The sequence below is a fragment of the Lissotriton vulgaris genome, chromosome 7, assembly GCF_964263255.1.
Source record: "Lissotriton vulgaris chromosome 7, aLisVul1.2, whole genome shotgun sequence".
Classification (NCBI taxonomy): Eukaryota; Metazoa; Chordata; class Amphibia; order Caudata; family Salamandridae; genus Lissotriton; species Lissotriton vulgaris.
Window position 1 is genome coordinate 721,952,424 of NC_141695.1, and position 25,026 is coordinate 721,977,449.

A 25,026-nucleotide genomic window follows, 5' to 3' on the forward strand; every position below is an offset into this window, starting at 1 on the left:
TGGAGTAGTCGGGGACCTGCAACACAGGGGCAGTGCACATGGCGTGCTTCAGGGCTTCAAACGCTTCTTGGCAGGCGGGGGTCCAGTTAACCTTCTTCGGCTGGTTTTTAGAGGTCAGTTCGGTGAGGGGCACTACAATGCTACCGTATCTCTTTATGAACCTGCGGTAGTACCCCGTGAGCCCGAGCAAGGCTCGCACCTACGTTTGGGTGGAGGGGGCTTCCCAGGGCACGATCGCATCGATCTTGTGTTAAAGAGGTGCCACGAGGCCGCTGCCGACCTGGTGCCCCAGGTAGACCACGGACCCTTGTCCGATTTGACACTTACTGGCCTTAATGGTGAGACCGGCCCTCTGCAGGGCCAACAAGACCTCCCAGAGATGGAGGAGATGTTCAGGCCAGTGGGAGCTGAACACCGCAATATCGTCCAGATAGGCGGCGCTGAATTCTTCCAATCCTGCCAGTACCTGGTTCACCAGTCTCTGGAAGGTGGCGGGGGCCTTTTTCATGCCGAAGGGCATCACCAGGAAATGGTAGTGGCCATCCGGGGTGGAAAAGGCGGACCTCTCCCGAGCCCCTTCGGTCAGGGCAATCTGCCAGTAGCCACTGGTCAGATCGAAGGTACTGAGGTATCGAGCAGACCCTAGGCGGTCAATGAGCTCATCTGCTCGGGGAATAGGGTGAGCGTCGGTTCGGGTGACGGCATTGAGCCCTCGGTAGTCTACGCAGAACCTCAGCTCGGGAACAGCGCCGGGGGCGGCCGCCTTCGGAACCAGAACCACGGGGCTGGCCCATGGGCTGTCAGAGGCCTCGACCACTCCCAGGGCTAGCATCTTGGAGACTTCAGTCTTGATGCAGGCTTGGACTCTGTCGGGAACGCGGTAGGCCCTGTGCCATACCGGAGGGCTGTCCCCGGTGTCCACATCGTGGACGCACCAGCTGGTAACTCCGGGGACGAGGGAGAATAGGTCAGGAAACTGCCCCAACAACTGGCGACAGTCTTTGCGCTGCTCGGGGGTGAGGGAGGGGGCAAGTCTCACTCCCTCTACAGAGCCATCTTTTTCCTTTACGCACAAGAGATCGGGGAGGGTATCCGTCTCTTCTTCGGCTCCGTCGTCGGTGGCGAGGAGTAAACTCAACTCGGACCGCACGAAGTGGGGTTTCAGGCGGTTCACATAGAGAACCCGCAAGGGGTTTCGTGGGGACTGGACATCCACAAGGTAGGTAACCTGACTCTTCCGCTCCACCCCCTTGAAGGGACCCGTCCACTTGTCCTGCAAGGCACAGGGTTCCACAGGGGCCATCACCCAGACCTGCTGTCCGGGTTGGAACTCGACCAGAGTGGCATTCTGGTCATACCACCTTTTCATTTCTTCTTGACTGGCTTCGAGGTTTGCCTCGGCCAGTTCTCGGAACTTTCGAGTCTGATTCCGAAGAGCCAGAATGTATCGAAACACATCTGGTGGTGGCTCTAAGGACGTCGTCTCCCACCCTTCCTTGACCAGGCTAAGAGGTCCTCGGACTAGGTGCCCATAGAGCAGCTCGAAAGGGCTGACCCCCAGGGACTTCTGGGGGACTTCGCGGTATGCGAACAGGAGGCAGGGGAGGAGGACGTCCCACTTGTGTCTCAGTGGGTTCCTCAAGACCCATGATCATCCCCTTGAGGGTGCGGTTGAACCGCTCGACCAGGCCATTCCCTTGGGGATGGTACGGGGTGGTGAACTTTTACGTCACCCCGCACTGTTGCCAGAGAGACTTCAAGTACCGGGAGATGAAGTTCGTTCCTCTGTCGCTCACTACTTCTCGTGGGAATCCCACCCGGGAGAAGATCCCCATGAGGGCCCGCCCCACCACGGGGACTGTCACCGTCCGGAGGGGGATGGCTTTGGGATAACGGGTGGCGTGGTCCACCAGGACCAGAATGAATTGGTGTCCTAGGGACGTTCGGGGGTCAAGGGGGCCCACGATATCGATTCCCACCCGTTTAAAGGGGGTACTGACCACGGGGAAAGGTTGGAGGGGAGCCTTGCATCGCCCTCCGCTTTTTCCGCTGGCCTGACACGTGGGGCAGGACCTGCAGTGGGCCTCCACATCGGAGCACATATGGGGCCAGTAGAAATGGGTGACCAACCGGTGGTAGGTTTTGTCTTGACCGAGGTGTCCCGCCAGGGGTACATCGTGGGCCAGGTTCAGGAGGAATCCGCGGAAACGTAGGGGTACCACCAGCCGCGGCCCCACAAGAGAGGGACACGAGGTCTGCTCCAGGCAGAACTCCTCTCGGGAGGGCCCTCCCTCTTGGCGCCACTGGGCCAACTCGGGGAGATCGTCCGTGCTCGAGGCTGGCTCACCAGCTTGGTCCAAATGACCGGAGTCGGGGTCACTGCTTTCACTGGGGAAGAGGTCCAGGCCCTCCGTCTGCCCGCGACCCTCTGGTTCAGCGGGAACGGGGGGAGGTAATTCGGTAGTCACCTCCTCGGGGGTGGCCACCCGGGCCGCCATGGATCGGGTGGTCACGCAGGCCCACTCGGGTAGGCCCACCATCTCAAGGGCAGTTTTGCGCCCTACTTGCTTCCAGGGAGAGCTCTCCAGATCGTTACCGAGGAGACAGTCCACGGGCATGTCGGTGCGGATGGCAATTCGTAACTCTCCGGAGACGCCCTCCCACTCGAATGGGACCTGAGCTATCTTACAGGTGCGGACGGTATTGTCAGCGGAGATCACTCTGCAGAAGGCACAGGGTACTATTTGGTCTGGGGTGACAAGATGCTCTTTCACAGCCATGACACTGGCCCCAGTATCTCGGAGGGCTCCTATGCGGAACCCGTTGACAGTCACCTGCTGTCGGTACTTCTCTGTGTTATCAGGTAGGAAGGTTCCGGGGACCATTTCTCTATCCCCCAGGGAAACTAGGGTCATGGCTGCTGGTTCCCACCCCTCGGGGTCCTCCATCTCCTCTTCTTCTTCTAGGGCTACGTTGGCGAGGTGGCGCGCAGGGGGACCCGCAGCAGGGGTCTTCTTGAGCAGGGGGCAGTTGGGGTCATTGGCATAGTGCCCTGTTTGGTTACATCTATAGCAGGCTGTGGCTATTCTGGGTCCTGATCTAACAGGCGGGAATCCGGCCTTGACGTCTGGCGGGGGGTCCCTGGCTGGTTTCTAGGAGGACTGCGAGGAGGCCCTGTCTGGGGAGCCCTCTGCCTATTCTGATTCCCCCCTCCCCTCTGCTGTGGCTTTTCTTGCTCGTTTCGGTTGGAGTCTCCTACTGGATTTCGTGGGACTCGTGTTCACCCATCGATCAGCTTCGACAGCCAACTTCCTGGGGTCGGCCATCTTACTATCAAGAAGATGCTGTCTCAGGTCTACAAAGCAGTTATCTGATAGATGTTCATAGGCGATGAGGTCTACCAGACCTTCGAAGGTGGTCACTTTGCTGCCCTTGATCCACCCATCCAAAGCTCTGCTATAGAAATTCACATACTCCACCCATGTGGTGCCGGGTATCTTCTTGCAGTCCCGAAATCTCTGCCTGTACATTTCGGGGGTTAGTCCATAGCGAGTCATGAGGGCGTCCTTCATGTGGGTGTAAGAGTTCACGGCGGCGGAGGGCAGAACCAGCAGGGTGTCTCTCCCTTCGCTGAGGAAGCGGCCCCATAATCCGGCCCCCCAATCCTTCTCAGGTACTCGGTGGGCGGTCATGGCGACCTCGTATTCTTTGAACCACTGCTGGATATCGTCGTTCTTGTAGTATTCCCTCACCACATCCTTGGGGATGTGTACCTTCGGTTCGACCAGGGGAGCAGGGTCTCTGTTCCCCGGGGGTCGGGACTCTTCGTTCCGGGCCTTGATCTCGAGCTCCTTCAGGCTGCGCTCGTGTTCGAGCTGGAGCTTTTTCTCCTCGTGCTCCCGCTGGAGCTTCTTTTCTTCCAGCTCCCGCTGGAGCTTCTTTTCTTCCAGCTCCCGCTGGAGCTTTTTGTCTTCCAATTCCCCTTGCAGCCGTAACTGTTCGATGGCCAGTTTTTGTTCTGCCAGTTTGATTTCACCTTCAATTTTAAGTCGGACCAGTTCCAGCTCATGGCTCCGGTTGCGTTCCCGGTCTGCCAGTTCCTCCACCGACAGGCCTCTCTCCGTGTGGGTAGCTCGTGGTAGGGAGTCGGCTCCCTCTTCCCTCGGGCCATCAGTTTTGGTCGGCGGCTCTTCCTCTCCACTGTTTCCTTCAGTCGTGGGGAGAGGGGCCCCGGCTTCTACCCAGGCCGTCAGGGCCTTCTGGAAGTCGTCTTTAGTGCTCAATCCAGTGGTAGCGATGCGGAAATCTTTACAGAATTGTTTCAATTCTTTGTAGGTGTATTCTTCCAGCTTTTCCTTCTGAAATGCGTTTTTTTCGTTGGATCCGAAGAGACTCGTGGTTGGTCTTGTTCGGGTGGTGTGTCAATCACTTTACTGTACGATTCTAGGCGTAGGCTCTTATCCCGTCGCTTGCCACCAATGTTAGAAGGGGCGGCCCCAGAGGTCGGGTTATGTCTACCCAACTCCTCCGTGACCCACCTCTCCCACCAATAATGCCGAGCCTTGGGAGGAATCTCCACCGGGGAAGACCTCAAGTAGCGAATCGTACACACGAGGACCACACCACACTTATGAACAGACACAACACCGAAGGATTAGTTATCAACTTCTTTATATTCACGAAGAAAAGCAATCCCACACTTATGTACAACGATCGAGGGATCGCAAAGAGTCTCAAGTCTTTAGGGAGAGGGTAGCGGGACAGTCTTATGGTCGTAACCCAGCACGGGGCGTACCCTGCGCCAAGCTCTCAATCCTCGAGCCGGGGGGATACGGTAGATGGCAAACGCACTGGTGATCCTACTCACTTGAGGTAATTCTCTACAAGATGGTAACTACGATAGTCCAGCCGGACTAGAATGTTCCTTGAGCCGCGACAGCGTCAGCAGGGCTCACTCTGTAGAATGTTCAGGAGGAGCCGCAACCACGTCAGCAGGGCTCAGAGGGTTCCGTAGATGTCTTCACGATTCAAGCTCGAGCCGCGACGAGGTCAGCAGGGCTCCGATGGTTCAGTTCCAAGAACGAGCCGCGACAGCGTCAGCAGGGCTCAAGAGTTCACGAGGTTCAGTTCAGCTGCGATCAAATCAGCAGGGCTTCCTGGTCCAAGATACAACTGCCCGCTAGTTCTGGGGTGCCCCTTGATATAGTTCAGTGACCCTTTGATATCCGGACCCTGGTAGGCGGGGGTCCGAGGCTGTGGGGGCGGTTGGTTCTTTGATCCTTTCAAGGATACGTCCGGGAATTCCCAGACGCCCAGCAGGTCTGGAGCCAGCACTCGGGGAGGCCAGAGGTGACATCGAAACTGGCCCTCAGGGGAGGATCAGAGGTGTGATTGAAACCGGTCGCTCAGGGGAGGCCGGAGGTGCCATCGAAACTTCTCGTCTTCTCTCACTAGGGTGGCCCCTCACCCTCCTAACGGGGGCTGGCGCGTCTGGAGCCTACGCTGCGCTGGGGCTGGGGTCAGGCTAGGCCTACGGCATCAGGGATCACGGGAAGGGAAAATGGCTGCGAGGGGCCTATGGGGCCTTGCGGGTCAGGGCGTGCGGGTTGGAAGAATGGCCGGGGACAGGCCGATACGGACAATGGGCATTGGGTCGGACATTGGTAGGGCAGCTAGGGAGTCCCTATGTACAGAGTTGGCTGACTGGGAGCTGATTCGTGAGGGGGGGGGGGGGGAACCACGCCACGAGGCCGGGTCCAAAATGAATCATATTATCAAGCCTGGGCACTAAAATTATCGCCGCTTTATCAGCAGGAAACTGCCGATAAAGTGGCGATAATGGGCTTGATAATATGCTCTATGGAATTCCAATCGAAGCTCATGTTAGATGTGAAGGACATCTAACATGAGCTTCGATTGGTATTCCATAGAGCATATTATCAAGCCCATTATCGCCACTTTATCAGCAGATTCCTGCCGATAAAGCGGCGATAATATTATCGCCCAGGCTTGATAATATGCCCCTTTGATTCCAGTCTGAACGTCATTGAGTCCAGATTTTTACACAATATGCTTAGCGTAGAGATTGAACGAATATGGTGAGAGGATACAACCTTGTCAAGCATGTTTTGCCACATTGAGTCACTCTGTTTCTCCATAATCGGCCCTCACTGTCTCTTTTCGATTGGTGTACAGACTCTGTATGAGGCTGATCAGGGGGTATTTTAATACATTCCACAATTTTCTATGATCAACATAGACGAAGGCCTTGGTATTCAGCCTTGACCTTGCCGTCATCAGCACACTGAAACCTTTCCACCGCAGTAAGGTAGTAATTGATGGAAAGGACAATAAAGGATAGTAAAACGCTTTTGCATTTACAGTCTCGTAATTTACAATCACATCCCAATCAATTTCAGTTGATTTAAAATGTCCAGTTAGCAATTAGTTGTATTCCAGGTACTATTTCTCACTCTAGATACAGAAAATAAATTAATATCTTCATATTGCTCTGTTGTTAGAAATTTCTTTACGAGTTGGTGACTCCACAATATTGTTCTTGTATTTCCATTTTTCGGCAGTTAAACAAAATATGTATAACAGATTCTTGGTCACTGTTGCACAGCCTGCACCAGTGATGCCATCTAATAATTCCAAACCATCTACATCAGGTCTAGTAATGGAAGATGGTTCATGTGGAGAAGCATGGAAACCCCTCTCTGTTCAGGGTTCAGTGACAATCTGCATTAGTCAGTGGTAAGTTTTGTGGCACAATCTTTAGAATGCATGGAAATGAGCATTTATTTGGGAGAAATATCCTGGCTTTGATATAAGATCCTTTCTGTTCTCCAATGCTTCCTCAGGGTTTTCATCAAATAAGATACAGCAGTTTCTAGAGGATCGTAAAAATGGCCGTCAAAGAAAGGTTATCCACCCTTTGAGTGTTATTGTAACCCTGTTTTTTGGATCAACCATTCCCAAATACGGAGAGCAAAGAGGGAAGCTGTTGTTACACAAACATGGAGTTCATCATAGACTGCATGCTCTCGCTTTACACTATGTCACTGGAATCAAGCTCTGCCTGGCTGATGAGCCCTAACTAGGAAAAAAACGGTTCTGGGTTGTTGTGTTCCGTTTCAGGGAGGACCTGGTTTGGCAGTTCGGGCTGGATTGTTCCCATTGGAGCAGGGTCAAGAATGATTTGCATATAGCTGGGTCCAAACTGAGGTGGCATGGTGTCCAAAATAACGATGGACTGGGATGCAGCCCCAAGTAATTACCAGTGGCTGAGATTAATTCAAGCATTCCATCCATCACTGTTTTGTATACTCGCTTTAGAGAAAGGCGTTGTCAGTTCCAAGCATATCACCTGGATAGGAATAGAACTTCTAAACCCCAAGGTGGATTTAATACAGAGCCTTCTATTAAATATAAACCAGACCTCAATCCGTTTAGCCCAAATGACAGCCTTATCTATTAAGTGCGGCCGCGGCGTACTTTACTCTCATACGCAAATACTAGATGTAGCGATCTGTTTGCCATGTAATTAACTAGACACTTAAACGTCTCTTCTCGAAGTTTCTGTAAATTAACATACTCTCCAAGTGTTTCTTTCCACCCTTAAGTATGACCTCACCTCATCTTTCCTTAGTAGTTTTGAGATCATAATGCCCAGCTGTTGCCCCCGATATTTTCTGCATTCCCCAAGCCCATATGAATATTTTCTGTCTCATACTAGCGAATATTTACAACAAGGGGTGGTGAGGGACAGAGTCTCTGAATTAAGCAGAAAGCTCTCACCCAGTCAAGAGATCAGGGCTAGATCCAACACCGTTTTTTAGCTCACTGCACCATCCCAGTTTCAGAACCTGGCTGTATGCAAATTAGTCTGTTCCTGTCCCAGTGCATGATGGGAACAGGGCAAACCAAACTACAAAAGCCAATTCTTACACTGGGAAGGAAACAAGCTCCTGGGGACCGGTTTCTGGCATTACAGCTGTCTTCGGCCCGGTTTGCTTGAATCCTGATGGTGCAATGAGCAAGGGTCTCACATCTGAGAATACCCTTCCACGCTTAGGGTGGACAAAAATATTTACAACAAGGGGTGGTGAGGGACAGAGTCTCTGAATTAAGCAGAAAGCTCTCACCCAGTCAAGAGATCAGGGCTAGATCCAACACCGTTTTTTAGCTCACTGCACCATCCCAGTTTCAGAACCTGGCTGTATGCAAATTAGTCTGTTCCTGTCCCAGTGCATGATGGGAACAGGGCAAACCAAACTACAAAAGCCAATTCTTACACTGGGAAGGAAACAAGCTCCCGGGGACCGGTTTCTGGCATTACAGCCGTCTTCGGCCCGGTTTGCTTGAATCCTGATGGTGCAATGAGCAAGGGTCTCACATCTGAGAATACCCTTCCACGCTTAGGGTGAACAAAAATATTTACAACAAGGGGTGGTGAGGGACAGAGTCTCTGAATTAAGCAGAAAGCTCTCACCCAGTCAAGAGATCAGGGCTAGATCCAACACCGTTTTTTAGCTCACTGCACCATCCCAGTTTCAGAACCTGGCTGTATGCAAATTAGTCTGTTCCTGTCCCAGTGCATGATGAGAACAGGGCAAACCAAACTACAAAAGCCAATTCTTACACTGGGAAGGAAACAAGCTCCCGGGGACCGGTTTCTGGCATTACAGCCGTCTTCGGCCCGGTTTGCTTGAATCCTGATGGTGCAATGAGCAAGGGTCTCACATCTGAGAATACCCTTCCACGCTTAGGGTGGACAAAAATATTTACAACAAGGGGTGGTGAGGGACAGAGTCTCTGAATTAAGCAGAAAGCTCTCACCCAGTCAAGAGATCAGGGCTAGATCCAACACCGTTTTTTAGCTCACTGCACCATCCCAGTTTCAGAACCTGGCTGTATGCAAATTAGTCTGTTCCTGTCCCAGTGCATGATGGGAACAGGGCAAACCAAACTACAAAAGCCAATTCTTACACTGGGAAGGAAACAAGCTCCCGGGGACCGGTTTCTGGCATTACAGCCGTCTTCGGCCCGGTTTGCTTGAATCCTGATGGTGCAATGAGCAAGGGTCTCACATCTGAGAATACCCTTCCACGCTTAGGGTAGACAAAAATATTTACAACAAGGGGTGGTGAGGGACAGAGTCTCTGAATTAAGCAGAAAGCTCTCACCCAGTCAAGAGATCAGGGCTAGATCCAACACCGTTTTTTAGCTCACTGCACCATCCCAGTTTCAGAACCTGGCTGTATGCAAATTAGTCTGTTCCTGTCCCAGTGCATGATGGGAACAGGGCAAACCAAACTACAAAAGCCAATTCTTACACTGGGAAGGAAACAAGCTCCCGGGGACCGGTTTCTGGCATTACAAAACAGACTGATTTGCATATAGCCAGGTTCTGAGCTGGGATGGGGCAGTGAGATAAATAACGGTGATGGATCAAGCCCTGATCTTTGGACTGGGTAAGAGTGGTCTGCTCAATTCAGACACTCTGTTCATCACCACCTTCTTTTCTGAATCGATTTTGGCCACTATAGGTGTGGCAGGGTATACTCAGACATGAGTCCCTTTCTCACTGCTCCATCAGGATTCAAGCAAGCCGGGCCGAAGACGGCTGAAATGCCAGAAACCGGTCCCCGGTAGCTTGTTTCCTTTCTGGTGAAGAATTGGCTTGGTAGTTTAGTCTGCCCTGTTCCCATGATGCACTGGGCCAGGGACAGACTGATTTGCATATGAACAATTGTTACTTACCTGTAAACAGGTGGTTCTCCAGTATTGGTGTCTTTCATAGATTCACATGCTTGAATATTCCCCGTCGTCGGAGTGGGAGTCCCACGGTAAATAAAATAGCAATAAATGCTAAATATATAATAATATATAATAAATATATATATACATAATAAGGAAAAACCCAAAAAATGCATACAATAACCATCTGGTACCTAACCAAGAGTTTCCACATAGGAATGCATGGGGAAAAAGAAGCTCCAATGCAGCCTATCCTTGTCATTATGTTAGTCCAAACTGCAGCCAATCAGGCGCCAGCAGCCCTCTAGAACCTTCTCCTCAGAGCTCAAGCCCTCAGATTTTCGTAGCACAAGAGTGACCACAGAGTCTATGAGGAGAAGCGAGCCTCTGAGGGGAGGATGGGAGGGTCGCATGTGAATCTATGAAAGACACCAATACTGGAGAACCACCTGTTTACAGGTAAGTAACAATTGTTCTTCTCCAGTATTAGGGGTGTCTTTCATAGATTCACATGCTTGAATATAGAATAGTAAGCAGTCCGTATCCGAACACAAAGTTTCCAGGATGCAATGTATACACAGAAGGTTGGAATCAACAGGTGTAAACCCATGCCATAGAAGTTATAAAACTATATGTATACATAGAGAAGACATGCATAAGACTGGAAACCATAGGAGGAGGGTAGAACAGAGGCTCACCTTATTGAAAAAGATTACGGAGCACAGCTTGTCCCACTGCGGTATCCCCTTCAGCCATGGCACCCAGGTTGTAGTGCTTCGTGAACGTGTGCCTGTTGGACCACGTGGCAGCTCTGCAAATCTGATGCAATGGAACTCCGGCAAAGAGTGCAGTCGAAGAGGCCACAGACCTGGTAGAGTGGGCTCTTACTGTAGACTGTAAAGGTTTTCCCGCTTTCTGATGGCAGAAAGCAATCGCCGAAGCCACCCAGCGGGCTACTGTAGGTTTGGTGACTGGTCGCCCTTTTTGAAAACGGCCATAGGCCACGAAGAGCTGATCCGATTTTCGGAACTGGGCTGTTCTGCTGATGTAGAACTTTAAACATCTTTTAATGTCCAAAGAGTGCAGGCGTTGTTCCGCAGGTGATTGCGGATTGGCAAAGAAAGACTTCAGTATAACAGGTTCATTAATATGGAAGTCTGACGGCACTTTTGGAAGGAAAGTAGGGTTAGTGCGTAAAAGCACAGAATCCGGTTTGAACTGTAGAAATGGTTGTTTAATCGTGAAAGCATGCATATCACTCACTCGACGTGAGGACGTGAGAGCAAGTAAAAGCGCAACCTTCCAGGTGACATACTTGAGGTCTGCGCTATGGATTGGTTCAAACGGAGCAGTCATTAATTGTGACAAAACAATGTTGAGGCGCCACTCTGGAGGAGGACGCCGAACTGGAGGAAAAGTCCGAAGAAGTCCTTTGAAGAATTGACGTATCAATCTGGATGAGCATAAGGAGGCGGAGCCATCATGGCGGAAGCGTGATATTGCCGCCAGAAAAACTCTTAAAGTAGCATGTGACAAACCCGACTGAGCCAGATGGAGAAAGAAAGGGAGGAGCTCAGCGGGCGTGGCACGCAAAGGATGTACTCCGGCGTCTGCACACCAGTGGCAAAAGCGTTTCCATTTCAACTTATAGGTTTTTATAGTTGATGGAGCCCTGGCCTGAGCGAGGATGTTACGACACTCCTGAGGGATGCTTAGATGTGCAAATTCACAGTGCTCAGGTTCCAGGCTGACAAGCTCAGGGAAGAGGGGTCCGGATGGTAGATTTGACCCCTGTTCATGGAGAGAAGATCCATTCGAGGATGAAGAAGAATGGGTTTGCATTGAGACAGGAGTAGCAGCTCTGAGAACCACGCCTGTCGTGGCCACCTGGGAGCAATCAGAAGGATGTGGCAAGGCTCTCTCCGCATCTTCCAAAGTACGCGTGGCACTAGAGGAATCGGAGGAAAAGCGTAGGCGAAGAGATTCGACCAATCCATCAAAAGGGCATTGCCTTGGGACCCTTTGTGGGGATGCCAGCTTGCGTAAGCGGGGCATTTGCGGTTCTCTGGAGTCGCAAAGAGGTCGATTGCAGGGAATCCCCAACGGTGAAAGACCATATCGAGTGTTGGCTGGTGGAGTTCCCACTCGTGGTTGGATGATCGGGATCTGCTGAGGGAATCCGCCAGGAGGTTGGACAACCCCGGAAGATGTACTGCAGTGATTTGGATTTGATGATTGATGGACCAGTCCCAAATCGCCTCTGCCAGGCGGGATAACACCGGAGACTTCGTTCCGCCCTGCTTGTTTATATAATGCATGCAGGTCGTGTTGTCCGTTTGTATGAGAACTGACTCTCCCTGCAGCACTGGTTGAAATGATTTCAGGGCCAGAAAGATAGCCATAAGCTCCAACTTGTTGATGTGCCAGGACTTTTGATGGAAAGTCCATTTCCCTTTCACGGACAGGTCTTGGAGGTGAGCTCCCCAGCCCTCCAGGGAGGCATCCGTCGTCAGTGTTAGATCTGGGGTGTTGGACAGAAAAGACGTGCCTGCTGCTAGCTGGTGTGGTTGTGCCCACCATCTGAGCGCCTTCTTCATGGGAATGGTGATGGAGACCTGATCGTTGAAGGAACCGGTGACTTGACGCCACTGCTTGTCCAGAGCCTGTTGGATAGGTCGTGCTCGAAGTCGGCAATGAGGGACAAGAGCGATGCATGACGAAGCCATCCCTAGAAAAGACTTCAACAAGCGGACTGAAACGCACTTCTTTGCGAGAAGTAGCGAAACTAGCCGGAGGATCCTCTGTTGACGTTCCTGGGAGACAAATGCTTTGGCCAGGTTGGTGTCCAGCGTTGCTCCTAGGAAATCTTTGCAAGTTGTTGGCTGCAATTGAGATTTCTCCAGATTGATGGACAGACCCAAGGAACGGAACACTGTCTGGCAGATTGCTGTATGGTGTAGAAGTTGTGCGCGGGATTGTGATTTCAGGAGGCAGTCGTCGAGATATGGGAATATCTGTATGCCTTGGAGACGAAGAAAAGCCATGACCGGAGCCAACATTTTTGTAAAGACTCGGGGGGCAGAACGGAGGCCAAATGGAAGGACCCTGAATTGGAAATGAAGGTGCCCCACCTTGAAGTGCAGGAATTTGCGATGAGCCGCTAGAATTGGGACATGGAAGTAGGCGTCCCGGAGATCGATGGTAGTCATGAAATCTCCGACTGAGAGCAAACGCAAGATCTCTGTAAGCGTGAGCATACGGAAGGTCTGGTCCTTGAGATAATGATTGAGTGCTCTCAAGTCCAGTATTGGTCTCCATTCTCCGTTCTTTTTGATGACGAGGAAAAAACGGGAATAAAACCCCTTCCCTCTCTGCGACTTTGGCACAACTTCCACCGCACCTTTTTGAAGGAGAAGGCGAACCTGATGAAATAGTTCTTTGAGGTGCGGAGGTGGTGGTCCGGAAGGTGGCGTTGGAGGAGGTACCTCGACAAATTCCAATGCATGGCCTCTCTTCACAATGTCGAGTGCCCAACGGTCCGTAGTAATGGAGGACCATTGAGAACCAAACAGAGAGATTTGACCTCCAATTCTTCGTTCGACAGAGGAGTCATTGACGTTTGTTGGATTGTCCTCTGAAATTAGACTTCCCTCTGTAAGTTCTGGCAGGCTGCTGACGGGAAGACTGCTGGCGGTTACCGGTGTAACGCTGGTTACTTTGGTTGAAGGACCGGTATTGACTGCTTCCTCCACGAAAAGTGGACGTAGTGCCACGTCCTCGAGCACCCCGAAAGGGCTGCTTCTTAAACTGAAGGGTACCCAAAGCACGTGCAGTGTCCGTGTCCTTTTTAATAGATTGTAGCGCTTCATCAATATGCGCTCCAAATAATGACTCGCCGTCAAATGGCATATCTAGGATTCGTGCTTGAACTTCCTGCCGAAACGAAGTTGAGCGTAACCAACCCTGGCGACGCAGGACGGCCGCTCCAGCGAGCTGGCGAAAACCTGTGCAGGCTACATCCACTGCACAATCTATAAGTTCTTCTGCCGTCCTTTCTCCTTCTTGCAGAATCTTCTGTGCTTCTGCCTTGGAAGCATCTGGGAGTAACGCTACGTAGGCGGCCATGTCAGCCCAAGCCTGACGGTCATAACGGCCTAGAATGGCCATTGCGTTAGCTACTCGAACTGTTGTAGAGGACATGGAGGAAAATTTTCGCCCAATAGCATCCAGGCGACGGCCCTCACGGTCCGGAGGAGCAGTGATTGTAGACGCCGGATTCTTTGAACCCCGTTGAGCTGCCTGCGTGACGACAGAGTCGGGCTTAGGTTGACCTGTAAGGCATGCTGGAGATCCTATAGGAGCTTTGTATTTCTTTTCTAACCTTGGCAGCTGTGCTGGTAGAGAGTTTGGCGTCTTCATTATTTTCTCCCCTTCAGACCAGATGAAGTCTATAATCGGGACTGTGTGGATCTGTTTCAAGGGCTGGTTTTTGAAATCGTATAGGAAGCAATCTTCCTCTCGGTGTGCTCGTGGCAGTTTGAATCGCTGAGCTGCCCTATCCATTAACTGGTGGAAGCCTGCGATGTCTACTGGAGGAGAATCCGCTGCAGGCACCTGAGAAGGAGATGGTGTTTGAGCACGATAGTCATCCCACTCCGCCAAATGTTCCTCCCCATCCTCATCTACTTCAGAAACTTCACCATCTTCACGCTCTGGAGAATTCTCGTCATCATCATCCTCTGGATAGATGGTAGTATGAACACGAACTGATGTAATTCGGTGACCAGGGACAGGCGACGCTGGTTGAGGAGGAGCCAGAACCGGGTTAGAAACTGGATTAATTACTGATGGGACCGTTGTAACCTGTGGCGTTGGTGGGAAACGCCGATTGTAGTCTTCCAACATACTTTGGAGGTTAGATATCATGGAGATAGGCAACATCGCCGTTGGAACTTGAGTGTGAGTTGTTTGATGTTGGCCATAAACATCTTCCTCGTCGTTACTGAAGTCTTGGCACTTAATATTTAGATCCGAAAGACTGTGAGCTTGGTCATCAGACTCTTGATCAGAATCAGTCGCAAACAGCGGAGATGGAGGATTAATCATCTCTTGCTCTGTAAGAGTCTCGAACTGTGGCTTGCTGGACTGCAAGGGCAATAGAGGCATTGTAGCAAAAGAAGAGGCCGGCGTCGAAATTGTATCCTGCGTACGCGTCGACGGCATGACATCAATTGACTTTTGCGATGGGATCGGCTTGGATGCCATCGTCGACGAGGAGACCGTCGACGGAGCAGTCTTCATTGGTATTGATGGAGTCATCGTCGACGGAACCTTGACTTTCAATGTCTTCGTCGACGGAGTCATCGTCGACGGAGTCATCGTCGACGGAGCCATCGTCGACGGAGTCATCGTCGACGGAGCGGTCGTCGACGGAGCGGTCGTCGACGATGACTCCGTCGACGGAGCGGTCGTCGACGGAACAGATGGAACAGGTCCCCTCGTCGACGGGATAGCCATCGACGGTGCGCTCGTCGACGAGAGCGTAGACGGAGTCAAAGCCTTCACAACTCTAGTCGACGACGACCGGGTCGTCGACGAGTGAGCTTTTTTCGTCGTTGAAGATGAAATAGGAATCACAGAAGACACAGTCTTAGAGCTGAGAACCACTCTCATCGACGATGAAGACGTCGACGCTAGAGCCGACGACGATCCAGAGGCCAGCGTCGTTGTGACTGTCGTCGTCGATTTGGAACCAGAGACAGCCATTCTCGTCGACGGAGTAGAAACCACCGTCGTCGACGGCAAATCCGTTTTCCTCACAGAAAAACTGGACTTTGAAGCAGAAAGAGCCTGAGAGCTTTGTCTCGTGGGCCCAGACGTGGTAGGCAAAGGTGAAGACACCGCAGGGGTCATTGTGAGGGAAACTTTCCTCTTTTTAAGAAATGGCGAAGGCACCTCCTGCACACTACCACGTTTAGAAGCTGCTTTAGAACGGCCTGACCCAAGACTTTCAGCGTCAGAAATTAAATTATCTTTGTCTTTAAGCCTCTGAAGCCAGACAAGTAAACGGCCTTCTCTGTCCTTTTGAGTTTTCTCTGAGAATTTTCTACAGAGTTTACAGGTACCCACTTCATGGTCCGGATAAAGGCAGTAAATACACTTACTGTGTGGGTCATCATGAAATAATCTCAGCTTTCCACATGAGGAACAAGCTCTGAAGAGAGACTTCTTACTTGAAGACATTTTGGAAGAAACTGGAACACTTGAAGAAAGAAAACTGAGCAGAGCTCAGGGAGACTCCCTTACACACGACGTGCGGTAGAAAATCTGAGGGCTTGAGCTCTGAGGAGAAGGTTCTAGAGGGCTGCTGGCGCCTGATTGGCTGCAGTTTGGACTAACATAATGACAAGGATAGGCTGCATTGGAGCTTCTTTTTCCCCATGCATTCCTATGTGGAAACTCTTGGTTAGGTACCAGATGGTTATTGTATGCATTTTTTGGGTTTTTCCTTATTATGTATATATATATTTATTATATATTATTATATATTTAGCATTTATTGCTATTTTATTTACCGTGGGACTCCCACTCCGACGACGGGGAATATTCAAGCATGTGAATCTATGAAAGACACCCCTAATACTGGAGAAAGCCAGGTTCTGAGCTGGGATGGGGCAGTGAGATAAATAACGGTGATGGATCAAGCCCTGATCTTTGGACTGGGTAAGAGTGGTCTGCTCAATTCAGACACTCTGTTCATCACCACCCCCTTTTCTGAATCATACTAGCGAATAGGCATTTTTTTTTTTAAAGCAATGGCAAAGCTGCCAGCCTTTTGACTTTTTGTCAATACTTGTTTCTTTTGTGATGTTTTTTGTAAAACTTTATTGTTGAGAGAACTGTTAGACACTCACCAATATATATAAAAAATAGGTAAAAACAAAAGCGATTTTTGTTCCACAAAAGCATGTATTTCCTTAGCAGTAGTTGGCACTAAAGGGAACTACTTGTGCGAGCAAGTGCACTTTGGGAAGGAGCAGAATACTGTCAATCAGAGTGAACTTAAAATCGGCTGACCCACTGCCCGGTGCTGTATGTTGTAGGGAACGGAAGAAAATGTGGATTACACACAACTGATCAATAGATGCAGGGGGCAGGCTCAAAGCTCTTATATGTATACATATTATGCATGCAATTATATTATAATCAAAGGTTTTGGCAAACGGCAGACCAAAAAAAAAAGATAGCAAATAACAGCCGCATGCAAGAGAGCACACTTGTCACTTACCTCATTGGTTTGAACATTGCTTTGCCGAAATCCTGGAACCTCAGAACGAGTTTCAGATGTACCCCACTGGGCTTCACGACTCAAAGACAAAAAGGAAAAAGTTAAACATACTTTATTAGGAAATTAACCTCACACTTTTTCTTGATAGTTAATATTCTAACATGTGTATTATTACTTTTGGTAAACTTATAATACAATTAGAAAATTGAACATATATGCAGATTCTCAGAATTCGACATGGAAGCCAGTCACATCCTATTTTTTTCTGTGCGACCACCCAGAATCCTTCACTCTGCAGAATCCTTATTGAAGAATGTGAAGGTCTGTGTGATAAGATTGTCAATTCGCTGTGTTCAGCTTCTACTGATAGTGACCAGTGACCGCTCAATGGACATAATCAATGTGCAGTGACCATCTCTCATCATGAGTAGAATACAGAAGTTTGGCATCTGTGGACTAAGGGTCAAATGAGGGTGATAATGTAGCAAAATGGGTGAGGCACTGAGGAAAGGCATTTGCACAACTTGGATGTACCGGTGAGCGAAGTATGCCCACAAAAAGACCAGCAAACTAGGAAGAGAGTTCAGTGAAAGCATCACTCTCCACAGGGAAAGGCGAAAAGTAGAAGACCCACAACACTAGAAATAGTGAAAGGGGTGAAGGGTATAAATGCACACAATCAGATGGAGGAAGAAGGGAAGAAGAAGTTCTACACAGTGAGAAGGGAACCCATGCTACTGAGAAGGGACGTGAGGTCGTTGCACATTGCAGAGCCTAGTGCCTGTTTTTGGTGCCTGCAAGGCGAAAAATGAATTTGAACCCAATATTTCTCTGAGTTGTTGACTTATTTTCAGATAATACTGCTCAGATTTGCCTCTTTCTGAGCTGTAACTCAGGGAAATATCAGGCGAAATGAATTCACTTTACGCCCTGTGGTCCCATAAATCTAGAGGTGGTTGGAACTTGTGGAATTTAACTCCGCAGAATTGCACTACATTGCATAAAAACTCAGTGAGATTCCACAGTGTTCTGCCAAAGGGAAAAAATATAGAGGTTGTGCTGCTTGCTCAGTAATTTAGTGCTGATTGCAGTACAAGCAGTGCTGAAAAATCAGTGCGAATAGCACAATGAGATATGCAAGAGCGAGCAGCAATTCTAGTTGATTTTGCTGCAACTGGAGACAAAATCTACTTGAGCAGCAGCATTAAAATCCAACATAAAATGAGCCCGTCAACTAAGATGTAGGTGAAACATGACTTACTCTGGCTGCAGTCACAAGTTCCTAATAGAGCCTTCTCGTCCTGACTGTAATCTGCAAGAAAAGCAGAAAGAACATGAGACAAAAGCAAGGCTGTTACGACAATCATCGAGGAAGCTGATGTGGCCTATAATGAAGCATAACATCCCTTCAATGATCAATGACAGACCTTTGAAGGACCAGTGGAGGTGGCCTCCCTGCAGCGTTCACAATAGGAATGATGAGTATTGTCCGTTCTTCCTATCAATCACGGGTCAATGAGGAAATAAGACGCTCTCGCCACCCTCTCTTGCCTCTGAAAGTCCAATGGGCTGGAGGAGAGTCAGTTACAGATGAATTTCACCCAGACGTGACTCTCCCAGCCCAGCATGTGTTGTAGGGGTTCCAGCGGTTGGAAATTCTATCAGTTTTCCTTTTTGCCTAGTTGTTTCTCTAAACCTCAAGCTCTACCCAGACAGTGACTCATTCCACTTGTGGGTTGTATTTTGTAAGAGCATACCGTAGATTTCCAGCTAATCTCTGTCATTATTGAGGCAGGATCAGTTGCAGTCGCTTTGTGCATGTTCGTAATTTTCACTAATCTGTTTGGCTCTTTTCGCACAAAACATGGATCCCAGTGCTGAGTAGTAAACCCCTCACACCACGTACACGTGGGCCTTAGAGTCTTAGAGGCTTCTGTTGCATCATCCTAACGCTGGCCCATCGCCTGTTACCAGGCAAAAAGAACAATTGATGGACACAATGATGAACAGTGTCATACATTCCTCCCAGTACAGAGATGTAGGCCTTAATCCATTGTTTTTTCCCTCCCCATGCCATTCCAGTTTAGACCCAGCCATATGCGAATCTGTCTTGACCCTGCGTCCAATAGGAACAGTCCAGACCGAATGGCCATTCCAGGTCGTCCCTGGACTGGAAACAAGCATCCTAGGACCAGTTTCAGGGTTTCACCCCTCATCAGCCAGACTAGCTTGACTCCATGGAGAGCACGGGACCCACGACTGGGCATACCCATCAACCTCAGGGTGGCAAATGCAAAAAGAACAAGTGATGGACAGAATGCAGAACAATGTCATACATGCACGCCAGTACAGAGATCTAGGCCCAAATCCATCGTTTTTTTGCCCCCCATGCCATTCTAGTTTAGGACCAGCTATATGCAAATCAGTTTGACCCTGGTGATCATGTAATACCTGATCACCAAAGTCTCAAAGCACTCATAACACATTACCAATTCACACCCAGAGTTCAGTCCTAGCCCCAGGGTATTCCAACTGCACAATACTTTTATTGCAGTATCATCTGCTCCATTGGTTTCTCATTGACAGTTTAATGATACACACATCATTTTCTCCTTTCGCTCTTGCACACTTCACTCACATTAAAACAAAAATTTCCCACTGTTTTATTGCTATTAGGTATTTAATGGCCAGCTGCTGCTTCATGCCTAGCTCCTCTTAAATAAAGATACTCTGATTTATTCATTGCACTGCTGAAAACTTCATCTTCCCCAAGATACCCCGTATCCCTCACCCTCAGCCAGAAAATGAGGACCACGGTTCATTTCCACCATGAGACTTGCACCTTCCTATTCACTGTTGCTACTGCCAACAAGTTCTATCTTCTCAACATCAACAAGATTTGTTCCCACTATATTACTACCGTCTTTAATCAATCAATCAATCAGGGTTTTATATAGCGCGCTACTCACCCGTGAGGGTCTCAAGGCGCTGAGGGACCGCTCCCGATCAGTTGAAGAGCCAGGTCTTAAGGTCCTTCCTGAACATATGCAGGGTCGGGGAGCATCTGGTGTTCACCGGGAGCTCGTTCCAGGTCTTGGCTGCGATGTGAGGGAATGCTCTCCCGCCTGTTCTGTTTCTGCGGATGCGGGGGACCTCTGCCAGGGCGAGGTCGGCGGATCGGAGTTTCCTCTTGGGTGCGTAGAAGGATAATCTCGCGTTGAGATATTTGGGTCCGATGTTGTTGAGTGATTTGTAGCGTGGGTGAGGAGTTTGAAGGTGTCCCTCTTCTCGACGGGGAGCCAGTGGATGTCTCGTAGGTGTTGGGTCATGTGTTCGTGATGTGGTGTCCCGAGGATGAGTCTGGCTGCAGCGTTCTGCATGGTTTGGAGTTTGTGTAGATGGGCTCTGTTGATACCGGTATATAGGGCGTTGCCATGGTCCAGTCTGCTGGTTATGCGAGCGAGGGTGACGGTTCTCCTGCAGTCGGGGTGGGATCCATTTGAAAATCTTGCGGAGGATGAGTAGGCAGTTGAAACTGGTGGAGGCGACTGCATTGATCTGGCGGTTCATGGAGAGGGAGGAGTTGAGGATGATGCCAAGGTTTCATGTGTGGTCTATGGGGCTGGGCGGGCCCCCTAGGGCAACATGTGGTTCAAAATTAGACTTCAGGGATTGCATCACTCCACTATTCGACAACAGTGCCTTGTTTATTTGGCTTTACAGTGGCACAGAGATGAGATTTAACTTCCACCATGTACACAAGTTGATTCCAGCAGATCAAGAGCTAACCCTGTTGCACAGATAAAAGCCATTCCTCCCAGATCTGGACTTCAGAACAGTTGTTCAAGCACTAATCCTGTCCTGCCTAAGCAAAGGCAATTACTTGATGGCCGGCATCCCCAAGACCCATTTACTGACCTGAGGAGCATACTATATGCAGTCAGCAATTTTATCAAAGATCTTCAGAAGGAGAATAAAATCAATGAAATCCTAAACAACTAAATTATCTCATTCCAGCCATCTGCACCCCACTCAGGATGTGCTGCATCATATACAAAGCAAACAACTTCTTCAACCAACTTCTACATCCAACAGGTCTTGTGTCCAAAACTGACATCTCCAGTACAAGATGCAAGACACAAAGCATCAGCATCATCAGATTGGAAAACCAGGAAATTAAAGCAAAGATGGACAAGGTGATGAGCATTCTCTTGGTATATCCTGATAGTTTAGAACTCAATCCAAGTCTGCATCTGCCTGGCTCCATCTCTTTTCCGTTTTCAAACAGTGAAAAAACTCAAGTCTTAAAGTCATCTCTCATCGCATCATAAACTCTAGGTTCGGACATCCACGTCAAAGGACACCCTTCATCCTCTGCAGGTCTGTGTGTGCTAAATTCCCCCCTCACTCGCATGCCGCAACTTCACCCATTGTAGTCCCGATGACCGCTCTCTCAAGATTTACACACTCTGCTCCTGCGCCAAATTCTATCCATACCTAAATCACATAACACCCACATATACCGCTATCAGCATAACATTCTCTCATCTGCCTCAGCCGGGACCACCTATGCCACCTCCCTGTTTCACTGCTTCCATGATTCACTCTTCATTATAAAACTTCACTTCTTGTCATGTGCTTTATTTTGTAGCTAGTTAGGTTTGGGCTGTATGAGTCCCTCGCGTATGTATATACATTCATAACAGCATATTTAGCACGTAAAATCAAAGGTTTGAGAAGTTCTTACCTGCACTGATTGTGATAAAATGCCCCAGATTATCCAGAAGTTTGTCAACAGTAGGGCTGGATCTTGGGTACAATGAATGCCGGTTGATTTCCCGGTGGAACTGTAGCCATGATGCCTGCAGGTTGACTCGAACAGGTCTTTCCGCAGAGGTGTTGTTGAGCTCTTCCTTGTGCATCCTGTGTCTCCTGTAATATCAGAAATGAAGTTCATTTTAACATCGGCCCTTGAATCCTTACCTCAGCAAACAAAGCACTTAGAACATAAATATTCATCCACAATCCCAAACACATTCATCCAGTCAATCCAAAGTTTAGAAATTGCCGTGGACATGCAATGCTGGAATAACATGCCACGCCCTAAAGTCACCTTGGATTGTCTCTATTGACTTTCCAAACTAGATAGCTCCTCAGCTGCATAAAACAGAGACATGATTGTTCACATTCAGCAATTATTTCGGCTTAAATGACCAGCACTGAAATGGCGAGGATGATGGGACCCGGAGCAGGTTGGAGCCTCACTGGGAGAGGCACATCAGGCAGACACTATATTTGTCCTATACTGGAATGCCTGGTCTGAGCTAGTCCTCTGATGTGGCACATGACTGGATGGAAGCTATCTGCAGTAATGCAGCCCTCCACCAGAGCTATGTATAACACACGAGGTTTGTTTGCACTGCGCGCACTATTCATCAAGCTCTGTTGAACGCGCAGGCGCTTCACAGCCAATCTAAGGACTTCTGCGTTATACAACCGGCGAGTAACAAGCGCGTGCCCTTTTCCATGTAGATTGCGTATAAAGCGGAAATGGTGGCGGCTGCGCGTCTTCCAGCAGGAGGAAGCTCAGGAGAGAAGGGTCTAGAGAAGAACCTGCTGCGCTCTTAGCAGCAGCGCACTTAGCAGCAGCGCGCTTGGCTCATTCATCCTTTGTACTAAGCATAACGCAGAGAAACACAAAAGTGGCCAATGCTCCTCCTTAAAAAGGGACAGCGCAGCGCCTGTGATCTTTAGTTGGTAGCACTTTTTATGTATGTAACGAGTGTCTATTCTTACAACTGGGTCCTACCTACCCTATAATGTAAAGTGCTTTGATAACCTCTAGGTTCCTGTTCGTGATGCAATACTTGATAAATAAATAGTCAAATAGACTTTGCTTTCTTGAACTTTAAGTTATCCTCCTTCAGAAAGCACTGCCGAAATCATTCCAAAATATGAGAAGAAAAAAAAATTAGAGATCTTATTTTGGCGTCTATAAAATATTTTATTTCCCACTTCATTTGAGTTTTCCCATTTATGAAAAAGTCATGCAGCTCACAACTTGGTGCACTGCACTGCGCTGCATGACAGGAAAAGGGCAGTAATGCACCACTTTTAGGGCAATATGGCACAATCCTGCCTTTTCCTCTGCTTTGGCGCTCTTTTGGAATGCCTTCCCAGGGCAGAGTAAGGCAGTGCAGTGATGTGTGCTGCGTTACCTTTCTCTAGTTTTATGAAGCCGCTCCGGACCACTCCAAGTGGCCTTGGATGGCTTCATAAATCTGACTTAAGGTTTGTGCTGCTCTTGCATCATGTTGCAAGAGTGATGTAAACCAGCTAGTATATAGGCCCCTCTTTGTTTTCCTGGTGAAGGATTAGTAACGCAAACCTTTCACAATCTTATCATAGTTGAGAGACTGGCAAGTTGGGATGCAGTAAGCATGAGTTATTCAGAATGTATACATTCCAGCGCAGCAACCAAAGCTGCATTAAAGGGACGGAGGAAAACAATGTCATATCTTCTAAGATGTAGTGCTTTTGCTCTTTTCCTCAGAACTGGTGTGCGTTAGGCTGCCTTGCACCACTCACATACCCCTGCACCACACTGAAATGGTGTGTGTCTCATGTCTAGCATAGGTTTTGTACTGGAAGGACATTGTTACATTACAATATACTTTAGTTTAAAACATTTGCCACTTTTTTTGCTGTACATGACGGAAGGTTTTGAGAAAATACATTTTTTCTCAATTGATATGCTTGAATCACCCATGAGAAGCCTCCTCACACAAAGCACTGCAAATCAGCAGAAATTGCTACTTTGCGTTACTTTATGGCTACTTTCTAGCAGGAATCACAATTTGCACTGGAGTGTAGAAAATTTACCAAGACTTTGGGGCAGATTTACTAACCTTTTGTGTTACAAAAAAGTGATGTGAACAAGCACAAAATGTTTATTTTAAATTTACTTTACAGCGCACTTGTTTTGCGCTGGAAAGTTGTCCGAAAGTAATACATCACTGTGTGCATTGCTTTGCATTTTGGGAGCCTACTTGGGCAGTTCCATGCAACCACCCATTGTTTTTTATGCAAAACCTTATCTACTAACAATAGTACACAGAGTTTTGCACCAAAAAATGACACCTCTTTGAGGCTGGCTTTAAAAGAAAAATTGCTTTTATTTTTCCAAAAGTTCCTGAATTAATTTTCCATTTTTTAATTTATGATGTCTTGTATAGCTCAAACAAGACCAAATGCTAGTATTGGGCGCTGAACAAAAAAAAAAGCAGAGAAAGTACATGGGGTAATATACAGAATCACCAGGTGATATCAGAGTGCTATATAATGAACATTAACATATAGAGTGCAGAAATAATACAACGAGAGACAGGGTGATATCACAAAACAAGAATAGCTGGGCCCTGTAATGCAGAATACCAGTAGGTTGAGTTGAAGTGAAGATCAGCAAGAACAAAATTGGTAGAGTCATAAAAATAAACAAATGAAAGTCAGGCAAAATAAAGCACAATGCCAGCAAACAGGTGGATTGAAGAGGGTTCAGTTAGTCATATCAGAGAGGGAGGAGACTATTCAGTAGTACCATTTTTACATCTTTTTTTAATAGGGTTATTGAAGGGTTGGTCCCTGTCTTCGGGGGAAGGAAGTTCCAAATTTTGGGGGCAATTCTGGAGAATGTTCACTTGTAGGTACTCATTTTGTGGAAATGTTGGGGTTCAGCAGTAGGGAGCTTGTGCTACGAGAAAGATCTGTTCCCACTAGATAAAACTTGTTTCTGGGCCAGTTAGCAAAGAATATTGTGGTGGATGGCTTTATGCATCATTCAGGCAATTTTTAGAGAAATCCCAATCTCATAAGGTGGCCAGTTCAGTGAATGTAGGACAGGGGTGATATGCTCACTTTTTCTGTGTGGCTGTGATGAACCAAGCAGCCGCATTCAGGTTAGCCCCCAGAGGTACCAG

The 25,026-nt window shown here is 48.6% G+C and overlaps 1 protein-coding gene across 1 annotated transcript in view; it reads right to left on the bottom strand.

Annotated features, from left to right (window-relative positions):
* FAM20A (FAM20A golgi associated secretory pathway pseudokinase) overlaps positions 1–25,026 on the bottom strand; it is a 377,577-nt gene that overhangs the window by 181,550 nt on the left and 171,001 nt on the right. Inside the window, exons 2-4 of the mRNA XM_086930966.1 lie at positions 21,798–21,982; positions 18,312–18,362; positions 17,051–17,129 (exon numbers count right to left, since the gene is read on the bottom strand). Of these exons, the coding sequence (XP_086787092.1) occupies positions 17,051–17,129; positions 18,312–18,362; positions 21,798–21,982 (315 nt within the window). The remainder of the gene's footprint in view (positions 1–17,050; positions 17,130–18,311; positions 18,363–21,797; positions 21,983–25,026) is intronic.